This window comes from Prionailurus bengalensis, chromosome F2, assembly GCF_016509475.1.
Source record: "Prionailurus bengalensis isolate Pbe53 chromosome F2, Fcat_Pben_1.1_paternal_pri, whole genome shotgun sequence".
Taxonomy (NCBI): Eukaryota; Metazoa; Chordata; class Mammalia; order Carnivora; family Felidae; genus Prionailurus; species Prionailurus bengalensis.
Window position 1 is genome coordinate 65301868 of NC_057353.1, and position 15758 is coordinate 65317625.

General features: G+C 39.3%; 1 protein-coding gene across 1 annotated transcript in view; it reads right to left on the reverse strand.

Annotated features, from left to right (window-relative positions):
- Positions 1–326: 326 nt before the first annotated feature.
- HAS2 (hyaluronan synthase 2) overlaps positions 327–15758 on the reverse strand; it is a 30444-nt gene continuing 15012 nt past the window's right edge. The window contains exons 3-4 of the mRNA XM_043601680.1: positions 5345–5446; positions 327–3252 (exon numbers count right to left, since the gene is read on the reverse strand). Of these exons, the coding sequence (XP_043457615.1) occupies positions 2323–3252; positions 5345–5446 (1032 nt within the window). The 3' untranslated portion in view covers positions 327–2322. The remainder of the gene's footprint in view (positions 3253–5344; positions 5447–15758) is intronic.

A 15758-nucleotide genomic window follows, 5' to 3' on the forward strand; every position in this document is an offset into this window, starting at 1 on the left:
ACTATGATAAATTATTATAATAAAATAATTTTTGTCTAAATTTGGGATGCTTCCAAGGGAAATTTAAGATTAAAGAAAAGGCAAGATTATATTAACTGAATCTCTCTCTCTCTCTCACTCCTCTGTTTTCCAGATTTCCAAACCACACTAATTTGAGGGATTTCTGCTTCATCATTAGTAACATGAAATGATTTCTATTACCTTTTACCAACTATGTTTGTTTATTTTCTATATACCCCATTCTTAAATCTATTCCACTACCATCAGGAAAACAGAGGTTTTGTTTCATTTGAAATTTCCCCTTCCCTTAGAAAAAAAGGCAATACTCTTATCAAAAATATTTTATTTACAAAAAATCAATTATACTATACATCCTATACTGGAAATACATTGAATAATTGCTACAATAAATACAGGCAATTAATTCAATCTTTTATAAGAATGAGAGAATTTGACATTTGAAAGTTATCAAAGCTTAACTTAGAACATAAATAGTTAAAAAGGCAAACTCAAGTTTTAGTTTCATTTATTGGCATGCTGTGTTTTTCCCCCACCAACTCTCCCATCAGTGAGTTTGAGTTGCAAAATGGTATGTACCTTTTGTACTCCGAAGGTAGAATGTGCAGCTTTTTCTTAAGCAGGACAGATGGAACGTAGGCATCTGCACGGAAAGGAAGCAGAATGACAGAGGCACATAGTTGAACCCTTTGCCACATTCACACTCTGCCTCATCACAACATTTTCTATGCGACGACTCATGTGTTCGATTATGTTTAACACAGGTCTACACATCACCAGCTACAAGGCAAGATGGGTCATGTCAAATGTCAAACTGGGTAACTGAGGCCCTTGGAGTAGCTAAATTAGCCGGGCTAGGGGTACCTGGTCCATCAATTTCTTTTATGTGCCAATTCTTGATACACTTATTAAACCTTGATATTATTTTTACTATGTAAACATACCTATGTAGGCCAATAACAAGACAGATGAAGCAATTATCTGCATAAATTCAGAAAAAAAATCCTCCCTAGAAAGTAGAAGAGGAACTTAAATGTGTCAATTTTCATATCTATAGGCTTTACACTTATTAAAATGTATCCAAGTCACCAGTGTAAACCTCATGGTAACATGTAAAGTGAACTGGTAAGCTGGAAAAAAAAAAAAAAAAGACCAGCAAATTATGTTCAATATGTGGACAGTATCTGGTGAATTCAAGCCACAGAACAAAATGATGAACTGCATTGTATTTGTCCAAATAATACAGATAATTTTTTTCCACTTTCCATTGTACTCAGCCTGAGAAAACACTGCCAGAAACCCCAAAGGTTATTAATCTCTGATACCCATGTTTTGTCCAGTGCTGATGCCTAGTGTTTTCTTTCAAGGACTAGCATTCCCTTTTTTTTTAATCTTATGAAAAATTGCACTTTTCTACCCCTTTGGCCTCGATTTTCTGATTTTCCTTTTATTTTGTACACCTAAGTACATATTTCTACTTCCAAAGTGTGACAGGTATATTGGCCTTTTCTAAAAGAAATGAAAAGAAGTTAAAATATTGAAAGTTTAAATATTTTTCACAGAAAGAAACTATTCCATTTTAAAAGGTAGAGAGAGAGAGAGAAATATTTTATTCTTTCTATCATGAACAACATCAGTCAACCAAGCTTCACATTTTGGGTAGATTTTTTTTTTTTAAGTATGAATTTTTTCAGAACCTATTTTAATAATAATAAAAAAAGATCAGGTGTATTTTGGCAGAGAAGTAAAATATAGAATATGCAAAATTTGCTTTAAAAATTGGCATACAAAATTTTAAAACACAGTACAGTTATATAAAAATACAGCACAGCCAACGGCCTTTAAAATTTCCTTTGGCATTTCATTTGGTAGAGTTAAACAGAAAATCCTTTCTAAAAAAAAAAAAAAAAATTAGCTATCAACACAGTCCATAAGTTAGGTTGTATACGTTGAAAGAACTTTTCCTTGAGTTTCCAAAATCCTTTTCTTCCGTGATAACCCACATAAAGCATGGCTAGTGAGGTATATAGGACAAACACTGTTAGGCGGATGTACAGTAAGGAAAAAGTGCATAAACAAAGAATGTTTCCCATTTTCATAGAAATAACAGGTTAAACTCTGAGTTTCTTCTCATTGATGTCTTGTTTTACTTTGGCAGAATCAAAATAAACCCATAGAAATGTCTTTGTTCAAGTCCCAGCAGCAGTGATATGTCTCCTTTGGTGGCACTATCTGATGCCACAAGAGGAACTAAGGTTTTGTGTGTGTCTGCGTGTGTGACTGCAAACGTCAAACAACGTGAGATCATACATCGAGCACCATGTCATACTGTTGTCCCTTCTTCCTCCTGCCACATTTATTGATGAGAACCACATACAGCGTCAAAAGCATGACCCAATAGCATGCATAGAGCAACGTTCCAACAATTAGAACGGTCTGTTTGGATTCTGAGAATGGCTTCTTAGATTCCTTATAAATGGTGAAAATCACACCGCCCAGGAGGATTGTAAACCAAACTGATACTGGAATGAGTCCTATGAAATTAACAACAATGGTTTTCCTTCCAGATGTGCCCCACCCAGCTTTGTTTATCGTGGCAATTGCAAACATCTTGGCGGGAAGTAAACTTGACATGTATAACACTGAGTAGAGGGACATGAAGACCATGACAATATTTCCTCTAAGGCAGCTGGCAAAGGATGACTTTATGAGACCTACTAACTGGACAGTTAACAAGAAGAGGAGGATGTTCCAAATTTTTCCCCTGTAGAAGAGCTGGATTACTGTGGCAATGAGGAAGAAAGGGAAGAATCCAGTGATAACTGCCTCATAGGTCATCCACAAGTGATGTTTATGAAACCACATCGCATTGTACAGCCACTCTCGGAAGTAGGACTTACTCCAACGGGTCTGCTGGTTTAACCATCTCAGATATTCTATAGGTGTCTCCGTAAGGCACTTGGATCGAGCTGTGTATTTTGTTGCATAGCCCAGACTCAGCACTCGGTTCGTTAGATGCCGATCGTCACCAAAACTACATTGGCTGCCCATAAATTCCTGATTGTACCAGTCTTCCACAAATTCATGCAGCAAGGAGTTTCTGTACATTCCCAGAGGCCCACTGATGCACTGGACACACCCAAAATAAGACTGGCAGGCCCTTTCTATGTTAAAAGCCATCCAGTATCTCACACTGCTGAGGAAGGAGATCCAGGAATCATACTTGTTTAAAATCTGCAAGAAGGAAAAAAAAAAAAAAAAAAGAATAAATAAAGGTAAGCCTTAGCTAAAATACCAACAAAATCTGTGCTGTTGTGAGGTTACTGCCTAGAGCGAAGTGTGTTATTTGCTCCTCCTATGAAGCATCCTTCTTCATTTTGACACAGTTATCTTTTATTTTCTCTGATCCTATGTTACTAGATTAATCTGATCAATTGCGTCCATGCATTGGGACTCCTTGATGAGCAATAGTTTTTCTACTTCATGACTCTGTCCTCTTTTTGCTGCTTTTTGTCCTTCTTGTTGTTACGCTATAATATTTTTAGGCTTTAGGACTCAGATCCTAAAGTTTCCCACTCTTTCCTACCATCTAAGATTTGAAGGTTTTTAAGTCCTCTTCTCTCCTGTTCTGGTTAATTTCCAACTCATTCAATTCTATTAATTTTCCTTCTCCTTCTTTCTCTCTTTTACACAATGCCAGTGATAAATTGCTTGTTCTGGCCTTTCCCCAAAACTTAAATCCTGAAATAATGCTCTATGCAAAAGCTACTGAAAATTAGCAGCTTTTTCTTGGCAATATTTCTAAATTCTTTGTTTCATCTCAGTTTTGTTCAGTTCTCATCTAGATTTTGCATGCTTCCTCTTTTATCACCAGGCTGTTTCTTTGTCTGCTCCAGGCATTGTCTTTGCCTTCAGTGTCACCATGCATGTGTAAAATGGGTTATACAGCAACGCAGAACCCAAATTTTAAAGTCAAGTTTCCACGTGCTTCTCACCTTTTGCCAAAATCTGATCACGTGTTTGCAAAGCACTCATTTTTTTAAGTTTATTTATTTATTTTGAGACAGAGACAGTGCAAGTGGGGGAGGGGCAGAGAGAGAGGGAAAGAGAGAATCCTAAGCAGGCTCCCCGCTATCAGCACAGAGTCCGAAGTGGGGCTTGTACTCATGAGACTGTGAGATCATTACCTGAGCCGAAACCAAGAACTGGACGCTTAACCGGCTGAGCCACCTAGGAGCCCCCTACAAAGCACTCATTTTAATCTTCACATATTTTCACATATTCACATATATATTCATTTCCAATCCCACATATTCCAAGTAGCCTTCATTAATATTTGTTTACTTGTTCCTCCACTTATAGCAAATACTGGGAAATAAAGAGAATTAGCAGGGGGACACCTGGGTGGCTCAGTTGATTAAGCAGCCGACTCTTGATTCCGGCTCATGCTTGGAGTCTACTTAAGATTCTCCCTCTCTGGGGCGCCTGGGTGGCTCAGTCGGTTAGGCGGCTGACTTCGGCTCAGGTCATGATCTCGGGGTCCGTGAGTTCGAGCCCCGCGTCGGGCTCTGTGCTGACAGCTCAGAGCCTGGAGCCTGTTTCAGATTCTGTGTCTCCCTCTCTCTCTGCCCCTCCCCCGTTCATGCTCTGTCTCTGTCTCAAAAATAAATAAATGTTAAAAAAAAAAATTTATAAAAAAAAAAAAAGATTCTCCCTCTCTGTTTTTCTCTCCCTCTGTCCCTCCTCCCTCTCAAAAAAAAAAAAAGTGGGAAATAAATCATAATCAGAAAATCCACTTATTAATTAATTATTCCTTTGCCTTTCTTACCAGTATAAATTTGACTTGCTTCTTCTCTTTTCTTTCTTTGTATTCCAATTTGGATTTTTAATCAAGCATATATTGACCAGCTTTTAAACACATAGGTATAAAATATAGAATCCATCATCTGCCCTTCTTCCTTTTTTTTTTTTTTTTTTTTTACCTTCACAGCTAAATGAACTCTAACATCAGATTTTACCAGAACATTAAGTTATGGTTCAAGAAGATACGATAGAAATCATTACACATTTAAATTAAGTATATATCACTTATCAGCCACAGCAAACAAGGGTTACATTCCAGGGTTAAACAAGAAATCCTAATTCTTTTTTTCAATTTAGGGAAGGAAAGAGGCAATAAAGTGGGTCAAGGCACATACTAATGTGTCTCTAGCACCAAAAGCCACATCTGGCAGAGAGTTTGGTGTGTAATAAATACGTGTTCAATGAATCAATGAGTAAGAGTATAACTAAAAGCGACTCATGCCGAAAGTGAAGGCTTACACACCTGGACATCTCCCCCGACACCTCCGACCATAGGGTCTTCTTCTAAAACTTTTACCATTTCCACAGATGACGCAGGGTCAAGCATGGTGTCTGAATCACAAACCTGTGAAGCAAAAAGTACAAAATGAGTTAAAGGAAGAAGTAGGAGTGTAGTCAATACAGTCAAAATTGGGCATATATATTATGTCTTCAGCCTTATTGTCACGGGGCCTCAATAAGCAAGTATTTATTGCAAGGGATGACCGTTTGTTATGTCACAATCGATACAAAGAGCGAGCTCAGTATTGAAGTAAATGGCATTGCTGGACAGAACAGCTGAAGTGACGTGCTAGGTAGGTCTTGTAGGCTAACCAGCTCGTCTTGGTTTACCATGGATGTTCCTCATCATGGCAGTGAAAGTCTTGTCTCCCAGGTGACATCCCAGTTTTCCAGGATTTAGTAGACATCTGGGTTGGTCACCATAGATGGTTTTGTTTTTTTTTCCCTTTAGGCAACTTATCCCTCAGGTCTGAATGATGGTCATAAAATCCTAAGAGTGTATTGAAAGGGAGGCATGTTTAACAGCGACTTTCCTCCCTATCTTCATATGGTAACTAGAAGACAGGAAAGCCATTCTCCTCCATTCGGTCGTATAGTTCTGAAGCAAGTTGCCCATAAGAGCAGAACTTAGCAACTGACACAACATCAGAAAGGGAGGTAGCATATCTGCAGACCACCTTTTTATCCTAAAGCATCAAGTATTCATCCAGCCCTTTGTACCTAAAAGCAAATGTAAATTATCTGAAGTCATTCTAGACATGCTAATAGTTGTTCTTAAAAACAATCTTCAGGGGGGTTGCCTGGGTGGCTCAGTTGGTTAAGCGACAGACTTCAGCTCGGGTCGTGATCTCGCAGTTTGTGGGTTCAAGCCCCATGTTGGGCTCTGTGCTGGCAGCTCAGAGCCTGGAGCCTGCTTTGGATTCTGTGTCTCCCTCTCTCTCTGCCCCTCCCCTGCTCATGCTCTGTGTCTCTCTGTCTCTCAATAATAAATAAATGTTAAAAAAAAAATTAAAACAAACAAACAATCTTCAGGGGCGCCTGGGTGGTTCAGTTGGTTAAGCGTCCGTCTTTGGTTCAGGTCATGATCTCGTGGTTCCTGAGTTTGAGCTCCGCATCGGGCTCTGTGCTGACAGCTCGGAGCTCCAAGCCTGGAGCCTGCTTCAGATTCTGTGTCTCCCTCTTTCTCTGTTCCTCCCCTGTTCGTACTCTGTCTCTCTCTCTCTCTCTCTCTCTCTCTCTCTCTCTCTCTCAAAAATAAATAAAGATCAAAAAAAATTTTTTTTAAATCTTTAGACGGGTCCAAAAAAGCAATTCTGAAACCAAACCAAATTATGACTTCAAGAAAGTTATTGGGATTAGTCTATATTAGTGAACCTCTGACGAACATTCCTGTTGGAGGCCCAAGGGGGCCGGGTTACAAATACTTTTCTTTCCAGCCTGATTTCTGAGCCAACTGGAAAATGAAACAGAAGAATAAGGGAGATGAGAAACCAAAATATCCCTGGTATCATCGTAAAGCTGATACAGAGCACAGGGCTTATACCCTGTGGAATAGCAGCCTTCCTAATTACATTTTCCAGTATTAGACAGACTTATCAAGTCCAAATAGCACCTAAGTGCGGGCAGCCTCCTCTTACAGATAAAGTGCATGCCCTTCTAAAGGTCTGGCCGATGCCAGCTCCTTGGTGGCCACCCACTCCCAGACGGAATGGGTAAGAAGGAGCCAGCTCCCCTTCTCCTGGACTCACCAATCAGATTAAATCACTTCTCTTAGGGAGGGAGGAGTGACACAGCTGAGAAATGCTACCACCTTTCCCGCAGGTAGGCTATACCTGTGGATAGAGCTTCTTCCACATGATCAAAGAAAACCAGAAATAAGAGAAGTGCCCCCACCTCCCCATCCCTGATTAATACCAGTAAGACATGGTATTCCTTTCTGTGGACTACAGCAAAGCCTAGTAGATAAAAATGGATCAGGTTGACATGTAATGAACCAGTTTCACAACCCCATCCAAACAATAAAAAATTAGTAGAGACTGGAGTGTTAATCAGCAATTCCATTATTTTTCCATCAAGTCTGACTCACCAAAATGGATTTAATCAATATTTAGCCTATTTATTTACACCAAAAGTAATTATCTTTACAGTTCTCCATACTACTTTATTAAAATAGTAGGGATTTCATATACCAGTTTGGAATGGAAAAAAAAAATTAGAAAATAATTTGTAGAAGCATAAAGTCTTGAGTTAAAGGGGATTCTCTCTCTCTCCCTCTCTCTCCCTCTCTCTCTCTCATGAGTCCCTGACTTAACTAATTAAGGAATTTCAACATTTTAAAAAATGTGTGTCTCAGTTTTACTGACAGCTATTTTTTTCTGAAAAAAGTATAAATTAATTTTTTTCAAAAATATATATATTATATATTAATGAATAACGTTGGTAAAATAGCGATTTAAATGCATGATTGAAACTTATATGGGGTGCCTGGGAGGCTCAGTCGCTTAAGCATCCGACTTTGGTTCAGGTCATGATCTCACAGTGTGTGAGTTGGAGCCCCATGTTGGGCTCTGTGCTGACAGCTCAGAGCCTGGAGCCTGCTTCTGATTCTGTCTCTCCCTCTCTCTCTGCCCCTCCCCACCTCGAGAACACGTGCATGCATGCACGCGCGCGCTCTCTCTCTCTCTCTCTCTCTCTCTCTCAAAAATTAAACATTAAAAAAATCGTATAAATTAAGAAGTATATAGGGTATTCAGTTATAATCTCTCTGTATTTAGTTAATCATAGTAATTTTAGGGTTAACATCTGAATTTCTTATTTTACTCTACTTATTTAGGACCATTCATTTTCTCAACAAAACCATTTATTTTGTTTTATTTTGTTTTGTTTTGTTTTGTTCTGTTTTGTTTTGTTTTGAGTATTCTCTTTTGGTCCAGCATGATCTCACTTCATCTAGGCAAGAGCTGGGCATTAGTTTTTCAGTGTAGAAAGTACGATTTTACTAATACTTGGGTTTGGACGAAGCCTCAGAAGCAGCCTAAACAAATTTCACCCAAAGTGACGTTTTTGCCTCTCTGAGTGCCTGGTCTACCACTGGCTTGTACATGGATGGCTGCAAGCCTGTCCGGCCTGGAATACGGGTAGAAGGGCGGGGGCAAGAGTTGACCCACCTTTAGCTGCAGCATCCTGAGCTTATGGCCACACCCACCTCTATTGACTCAGGCTGGGAAAGGTAAAACCAGAAAGCTAAAATAAGACTAAAAACAACAGGAAGGGGCAATCTAGAATTAATACGCAAGTCACTCCGCCTGCTTGTGAGCAGGGGCGAGCCAAGGGAACCGCCCCTTTGAAATGACCTTGAACCACACTTCTGAGGCTCTGAATGTTGAAATTGGTCCTGCCCCTCCCACTTTCCAACTGCAAACAGCCAGCAGTTCTCCGAGAGAGAGAGACTGTTCTGGTGGGTTTAACTGTGTCGGAAGGGAAAGCTCCCAGAAATCTCCTGGGAAGGGGTTTGCAGTGGCAGGATCAAAGAGCTTTAAAGAAGTTCGATTTCTGTTAGGTGCTTCAGCAGCACATAAATGAAACGTGGAACACTACAGAGGAGCCGAGCATGGCCCGGAGCAAGGAGGACATGCAAGGTGAAGCATTCCATATTAAAAAGAGGAGAAAGGAAAAAAAGAGGTCCAACTTCTGGATGCTATTTGGTGACAGAATGCCAGCTAGAAAGCCATCACTTATGACAGTCAGCATGTATGTTCATCGACCTAACAGTTTGTATTTATTAGTATATCAAGAGTGTAACTTTAGTCCCTCTGAAAATCCGTAGAGTGGGAACAGGCTTTCTAGTTGTCTCCCCACCAATTAATAATAAGTATGTGATTTCATAAATGTTGGCTATTTAGCTCTAGGCTAGAAACGGTGGGGGACAAACACCAGTTGACGCAGAGCTTGACCTCACCTGGGGACAAACTACAGGCCATGATTTGCACACAGGAAACAATTAGAGAACAAATCAAAACATCTCACTGTCCACACTGAATGTCTTAACTGTAATTTGTTTAAACCACATCATCACTAGTCATAGGATTTCTCACTAGGAGTTATGGAAATGAAGCAAAGTTTTCACTAAAATGAGTGGGAAAGTGTCAAGGCAAAAAGACACATTTGGGAGGAACCAGCCACCTCAGTCTTAACCACAGAATCCAACTCAAGTGCATAAGATCCTCGTCCCTCCGTCTTCATCCTTCCCCAATGCAGTCAAGAGGGAACGCCCTCCCCTTTCCTTCCTATCTAAACCAGGGTTGATGGGATGCCTCGGTGGCTCAGTTGGTTAAGAATCCTACTTCCTACTCGCACTCAGGTCACAATCTCACGACTGACTTGTGAGTTCGAGCCCTGTGTCAGGCTTGGTGCTGACAGCTGGGAGCCTGGAGCCCGTTTCAGATTCTGTGTCTCCCTCTCTTTCTGCCCTTCCTCTGCTCTCTCTGTGTCTCTCTCTCTCTCAAAAATAAATAAAACATTTTTAAAAATTAAAAAAATAAATAAGCCAGGGGTTGACAATCTTAGGTCTTCAAGCCAAGTCTAGCCTGCCACCTGTTTTGTTAGGGCCTGTGGGCTAAAAATGGCTTTTGCCTTTTAAAATAAATGAAAAAATTAAAAAATAATAATATTTTGTGGCACATGGAAGTTATATGAAATTCAAATCCCAGTGTCCATAAATAAAGTTGTATTGGAACTCAAGCATATTCATTTTCATGTCATCTATGGCTGTTTTCACACTAAAACAGCAAAGTTGAATAGTTGTAATAGAGACCATATGGCCTGCAAAACCTAATATTTACTATCAGACCCTTTACAAGCAGAGTTTGCCAACCGTGGGACGAAAATAATTGGTTGCAGGGGGAGGGTTCTCTTTCATAAATTTTTTTTAAGTAGAGATTAAATACGTTCTAAGCCCAATTTTAATTCTAGTGGATTAAAAAAAAAATCCTGGGGCGCCTGGATGGCTCAGTCGGTTAAGTGTCCGACTTCAGCTCAGGTCATGATCTCACGGCTCGTGAGTTCGAGCCCCGCGTCGGGCTCTGTGCTGACAGCTCAGAGCCTGAAGCCCGTTTCAGATTCTGTGTCTCCCTCTCTCTCTGCCCCTCCCCTCTACATGCTCTGTCTCTCTGTCTCAAAAATAAACAAATATTTTAAAAAATTTAAAAAAAAAATCCCCAATGCCTCCATCGTCATGTGTTATAAAGAACAGTAACTGCATAAAAAGTGTGAAACATTAATAAAGTAGTTTTTTTTTTCCTTTTGTCAAGTTGTGCCTATTATAAGGATAAATGCCCTCAGAATCAAGAAGCGTCAATTAAGTCTTGGGTCCTGTTTCTCACTACTTCTGTGACCTTTAACAAGCCGCTTACCATCATCATGGTACTGGAGTGAGACACTGCATATCAAAGTACCTTGTAAATTTACAAAGGACTGTAGAGAAGTGTATTATTAGTTTAAGGTAATAAGCTTTACACTTTTATACTCCCTAAGTAAATAAACCCATAACCTCAGGGATTATGACAATCCTTAACACAAAGAGATGGCTCAGTAAAGAATCTCTAAAATGACCATGGGAACTGATTACATATCAAGGATGTCTTATCCCAATGAACAAATTCAAATGTGTCTGCAACTATCTATAATCCAGTTACAAACGATTAGTGTATAGTTTATTACGTAAGTTATTAGACTATAAATTCATTCCAATTTATCTCACTGATCTTAATCTACCTCACTATAATTTAAACAAAAATCTCCCTTAGAAATAGTGTTACCGGGCACCTGGGTGGCTCAGTCGGTTCAGCATCTGACTCCTGATTTTGGCTCAAGTCATGATCTCACTTTTGGTAGGTCTGAGCCCTACATCGGGCTCCATGTTGACAGTACGGAGCCTGCTTGGGATTCTCTTTTTTCTCTCTGCCCCTCCCTTGCTCATGCTCTCTCTCAAAAATAATAGATAGAACTTAAAAAAAATAAATAGAACTGAAAGAAAGAAATTAAGAAAGAAAGAAAGAAAGAAAGAAAGAAAGAAAGAAAGAAAGAAAGAAAGACTGTTACCTATTCTACCAAATGCTGTTCAAATTCTAAGACCCAAGTCTAAAATGTCAAGTCTCCATGTTTCACTTTTTTGAACGTGTTTCCTTTCAGACTGCCTGGTGGATCTCCCCACCCCAACTCGAGCCCCATGCCACTTCAAAGGGCACTGAGAGCTACACAGATTAAGAGGAAATCTTAATTACTCTGGCTGCCTTCAATGAGGAAACAGGTTGAAAATAAATCAGGACCCCTTCTGTTGCTACTGCTTTTATCCTTTGCCTGCTTGCAAGGCTTGACCCTTCATCTTAACCTTGACCCAGTGAGACTATTTTTTTCTATAGTGTGTGGAATTTACTCTTGGTCATGACCCTGCTACCAGCTTTCCTGACACAGCTTTACCACAAAGTAAATGGAAAGCCTCCCTCACTCTCCTTTCCCTGGGGACATTTATCTAGTGAAAAGGGGTAGGCCAGAACAACAACAAAATTTACAAATAGTTATTTACTACCAAACACAAGATGATGCCAGTTTCCTTGAACTCTTAACAGTATAATACCAGAGTAAACACACTATTGGAAAAAGAGAAAGCACCATGCAAATATTGGAACTAAACAGATCTCAATCCACCATTCACCAAGTTTATATAAACTTGGACTAACTTGTTGACTGTAGTGTCCTTACCTCACTTTCCTAAGCCTCCACCTCTCAGGTGAAAAATATGGATAATCACATCCACCTAAAGTTTGTTATATTGGTAATTTAGTTCGATCACGTATGTAAAGCACTTAATATTGGCTAACTCATAGTAAATGCTCAATAAAAGGAAGACATAAAGTGACGAACCAAAACCAGAAGTGACAAACCAAACACAGAGACACCCACTAAGGACACTAATCCAATGAGAGAAGGGGTCCTTCGTACAATCACTGTAAATAAGTGATGACTCACCGGGAGAGCAGGGAACCAATCCCTACCTAGTCCAATACCCAATAAACTTAAGTTCGGCAAACTCAATTCTGAGCAGGCAATGTAAAAGTCCTTACACTGGGTTGTTTACTAGAGAAAATTAAAAAATTAGAGAGCAGTTTGCAGCCGATTATGATTCCTTTATAGCCTTGAATGTACCTTTGGGTAAAGTACATTCTATTGTGGGAAAATTCATCCTATAGCAAAGAGTAGACCCTGGACCCATTAAAACTTAAAAAAAATGTTTGTTGCATCTTGACTTCATATCTCATTGACACTGAACCTAATGCATGTGATACTATTTAAAATGGGAACATATTCTTTGGTTTCGGAAGTACATAAATGTAGAAGACAGAATTTTATTTTTCAAATCTCAACTTGAAAACTGAATTATCTGCTGAAAAGGAGTACATAATTTGGGTGAAACCACATACATGCAGGAGATAGGGGAGACCAAAAAAATTAGGATGGAAAATAACCTTCACAAAAATAGGATATTGCACACAATTTAAAATTTCTCATATAACCAACAAGGTCACTCAAAAGCTTAAGATGGATGGCAATTAATTTTATCATAACCAACTTCTAGGACTTTATCAATATTGCATGATACTTTTAATTTTTAAAAATCTTGATTTTCTATTTACTTGGATTTTGGGTAAATGGAATTTACAAGTAAGTCTATAGCTAAATTTACCAGCCTCAGATTCAGTGGCAAATACAAAATCATAAAATTTAAGAATTTTAGAGTTAAAAACACACTTTGAAATTTAGCAGTAAAACCATTCCAGAAAAAAAAATACCCTCAATGAAAAAATAATCATTCTTTTTGTGAGAAGGAGGCAGGATAAGGAAGATTACCCTCTCCTACACCAATTGAGTTTATGACAAAGGATCTCAAATCCATCCAGTGGAAAGCCTCTGTATCATAGACATCTAAGCAATTTGGCCCTTCTCTGTTGCTGTTTTTTAAAAGAATTAGGAAGATATATACCTTCCTTGGGAGAATGAATTACCCAAGTTGTTGTAAAATACTTACTGACTTTGGTCAACCTAGAATCTATTCAAAACATTAAGGTTAAAAAAGGAGTCATTTGGTCATTCTCTTTTCTTTTTAGGAAGGCTTAAACATGAGTGAAAGTCATAGAAGGTGTAAAACAAAGGTGACAAGACAGCTGGGAACGTGGGAAACCAAATGTTGTCACCTCTAAGGCTGAAGCCAAGAAACGCCCTTATTCCAAATGGCTGGAATTCTCATTCTAAAGAAGGGAATCAGGAAGTCCCATAATGGTAGCATTTTACTCAGGGCTTACATTCAAGAGCCCAAACTGGGGGAAAAGGGCATACTAAAAATCAAAGTGAGGGACATCTGGCTGGTTCAGTCCGTGGAGTGTGTGACTCTTGATCTCAGGGTTGTGAGTTCGAGCCCCATGTTGCCTGTAGAGATTACTTGAAAATAAAATCTTAAAAAAGTAAACCAAATGAAAGTGAAAAATATGATAGTAACTGTTAAAAATGTCAGAGAAATTAAAACTGTACTGAAAAACAAACAAAAAACCAAAAAAACAAAAACAAAAAAAACTGTACTGAGTTAGAGTTCTGAGCTGGGAATGATCTCGGAGATCATCTGTTCTACCAGCTGAGGCCCATAGCAAGGAAACAACAGATTCAAGTCTGGAATTCAGATGTCCCATTCCTATTTCACTGTGCTCCAATCTTATCCTCTAAAATGAATGATATAAAAAGACATAGAACATTCTCAACATTGGCCCTCAGAATAGTTCAGGCTTCCCATACAATACGGGAACCAAGCAAATACTACATACATACTTGTCAATTCTCATGATTCAGGGTAGTTATGTTCCACGAAGTTTCCATGAACACTGATGTAGAGAACACCAAAAAAAAAAAAAAAAAAAAAAATGGCTTCTAGCAGAAATATAAGGTTAGGTTCCTCTGAGGCTCTGGTCACATCTTTGTCTACTGATCAATACCTAATAAATACCTAATAAATCAATACCTAATAAATAACTGTGTTATTTGTGTTCCCATTTAAATACATCTTACTATATGTATTTGAATCATTAACAGTGAATTTAGGGCCAAAGGTACTGTACCTGATGCCTGGACAAAGCCCACCTAAGAAATACATTTTCTCCATAAGGCAATCATAGCTTTGTGCTCAGGAACACTAGACAGCAAGCACTTCAGCACTACACTTGGCGGGGGGGCATTTTAAACAGCTACATCACCAACAAAAAGCACAACAATGTGAAAAACATGATACTAAATACATTATGAAGAAGTTACTTGTTTACAGTATAAAAGCTGAAAAAGGCAGAGCACAGTCTTCTTTGACCTCAGTTGGGAACATGAACATCAGGTGAATCAAATTTCTTGCTGTTCTGCACGTCTCAAAATGATCACAAAAGCGCAGCCAAGTAGTGATTTGGGGGTTACGACTACATTTTAATGAGTAGGGTAATTTACAAATACAGACTCCATGAATAACAAGGGTCAACTCTACTATTTTGAATAATTTAGTCTTCCTTTTCTCCTGCTAAAAGGGTCATGGAGGGGCTCCTGGGTGGCTCAGTCCATTAAGCGTTGGACTCCTGATTTCGACTCATGATTCTCAGATAGTGCCCCGCATTGGGCTCTGTACGGACAGCGCGAAGCCTGCTTGGGTTTCCCCCTCCCCCGCATGCATGCGCTCTCGCGCTCGCTCTCTCTCTCTCTCTCTCTCTCTGTCTCTGTCTCTCTCCCTCTCTCAAATAAATAAATAAACTTAAAAAAAAAGATGAAGTGAAGAGAACTAGCCAGTGCAAAGATTCAGCCGCATCTGAGAAAAACAATCATCCGCGCCATCTCTGCCCAGCTAAGCAGTGTCTTCAGTCAGGGTAGCAAGGATGTGAGCAGATGGTCCTATTTCTGCCCCAGCCCCCATTCTCTCTTGTGTATGAGCACCTAAACTTTACTTCCTTCCTTCGGTAGCCAATCTGCTCTCCACATTCAGTCACTTGTAATGCTTAGTAGCCAACATCCTTGAACCTCTCTCCTTGGTCTTTCTGTGGCTTCTTTCTGCTTTGCAACTCTCAGACCCTGGGTCAGTCAGAATGGATGGTGAGAACGTACTGGTTTGACTGTTATAATGTTTCCACTTTTATAGAACAGACATGGTTAAAAATTGGGGATTTTGATGAGGAATGGCAGGATGGAGTCACCTGATTTCAGAATGCCAAATGGTTTTCTACTCTTGTGTCAGTCCCCTTGAACATTTGGAATGGATGGAGAATTCTAGCAGGATTTAGGACCCAGTTAACAGCTGGTGC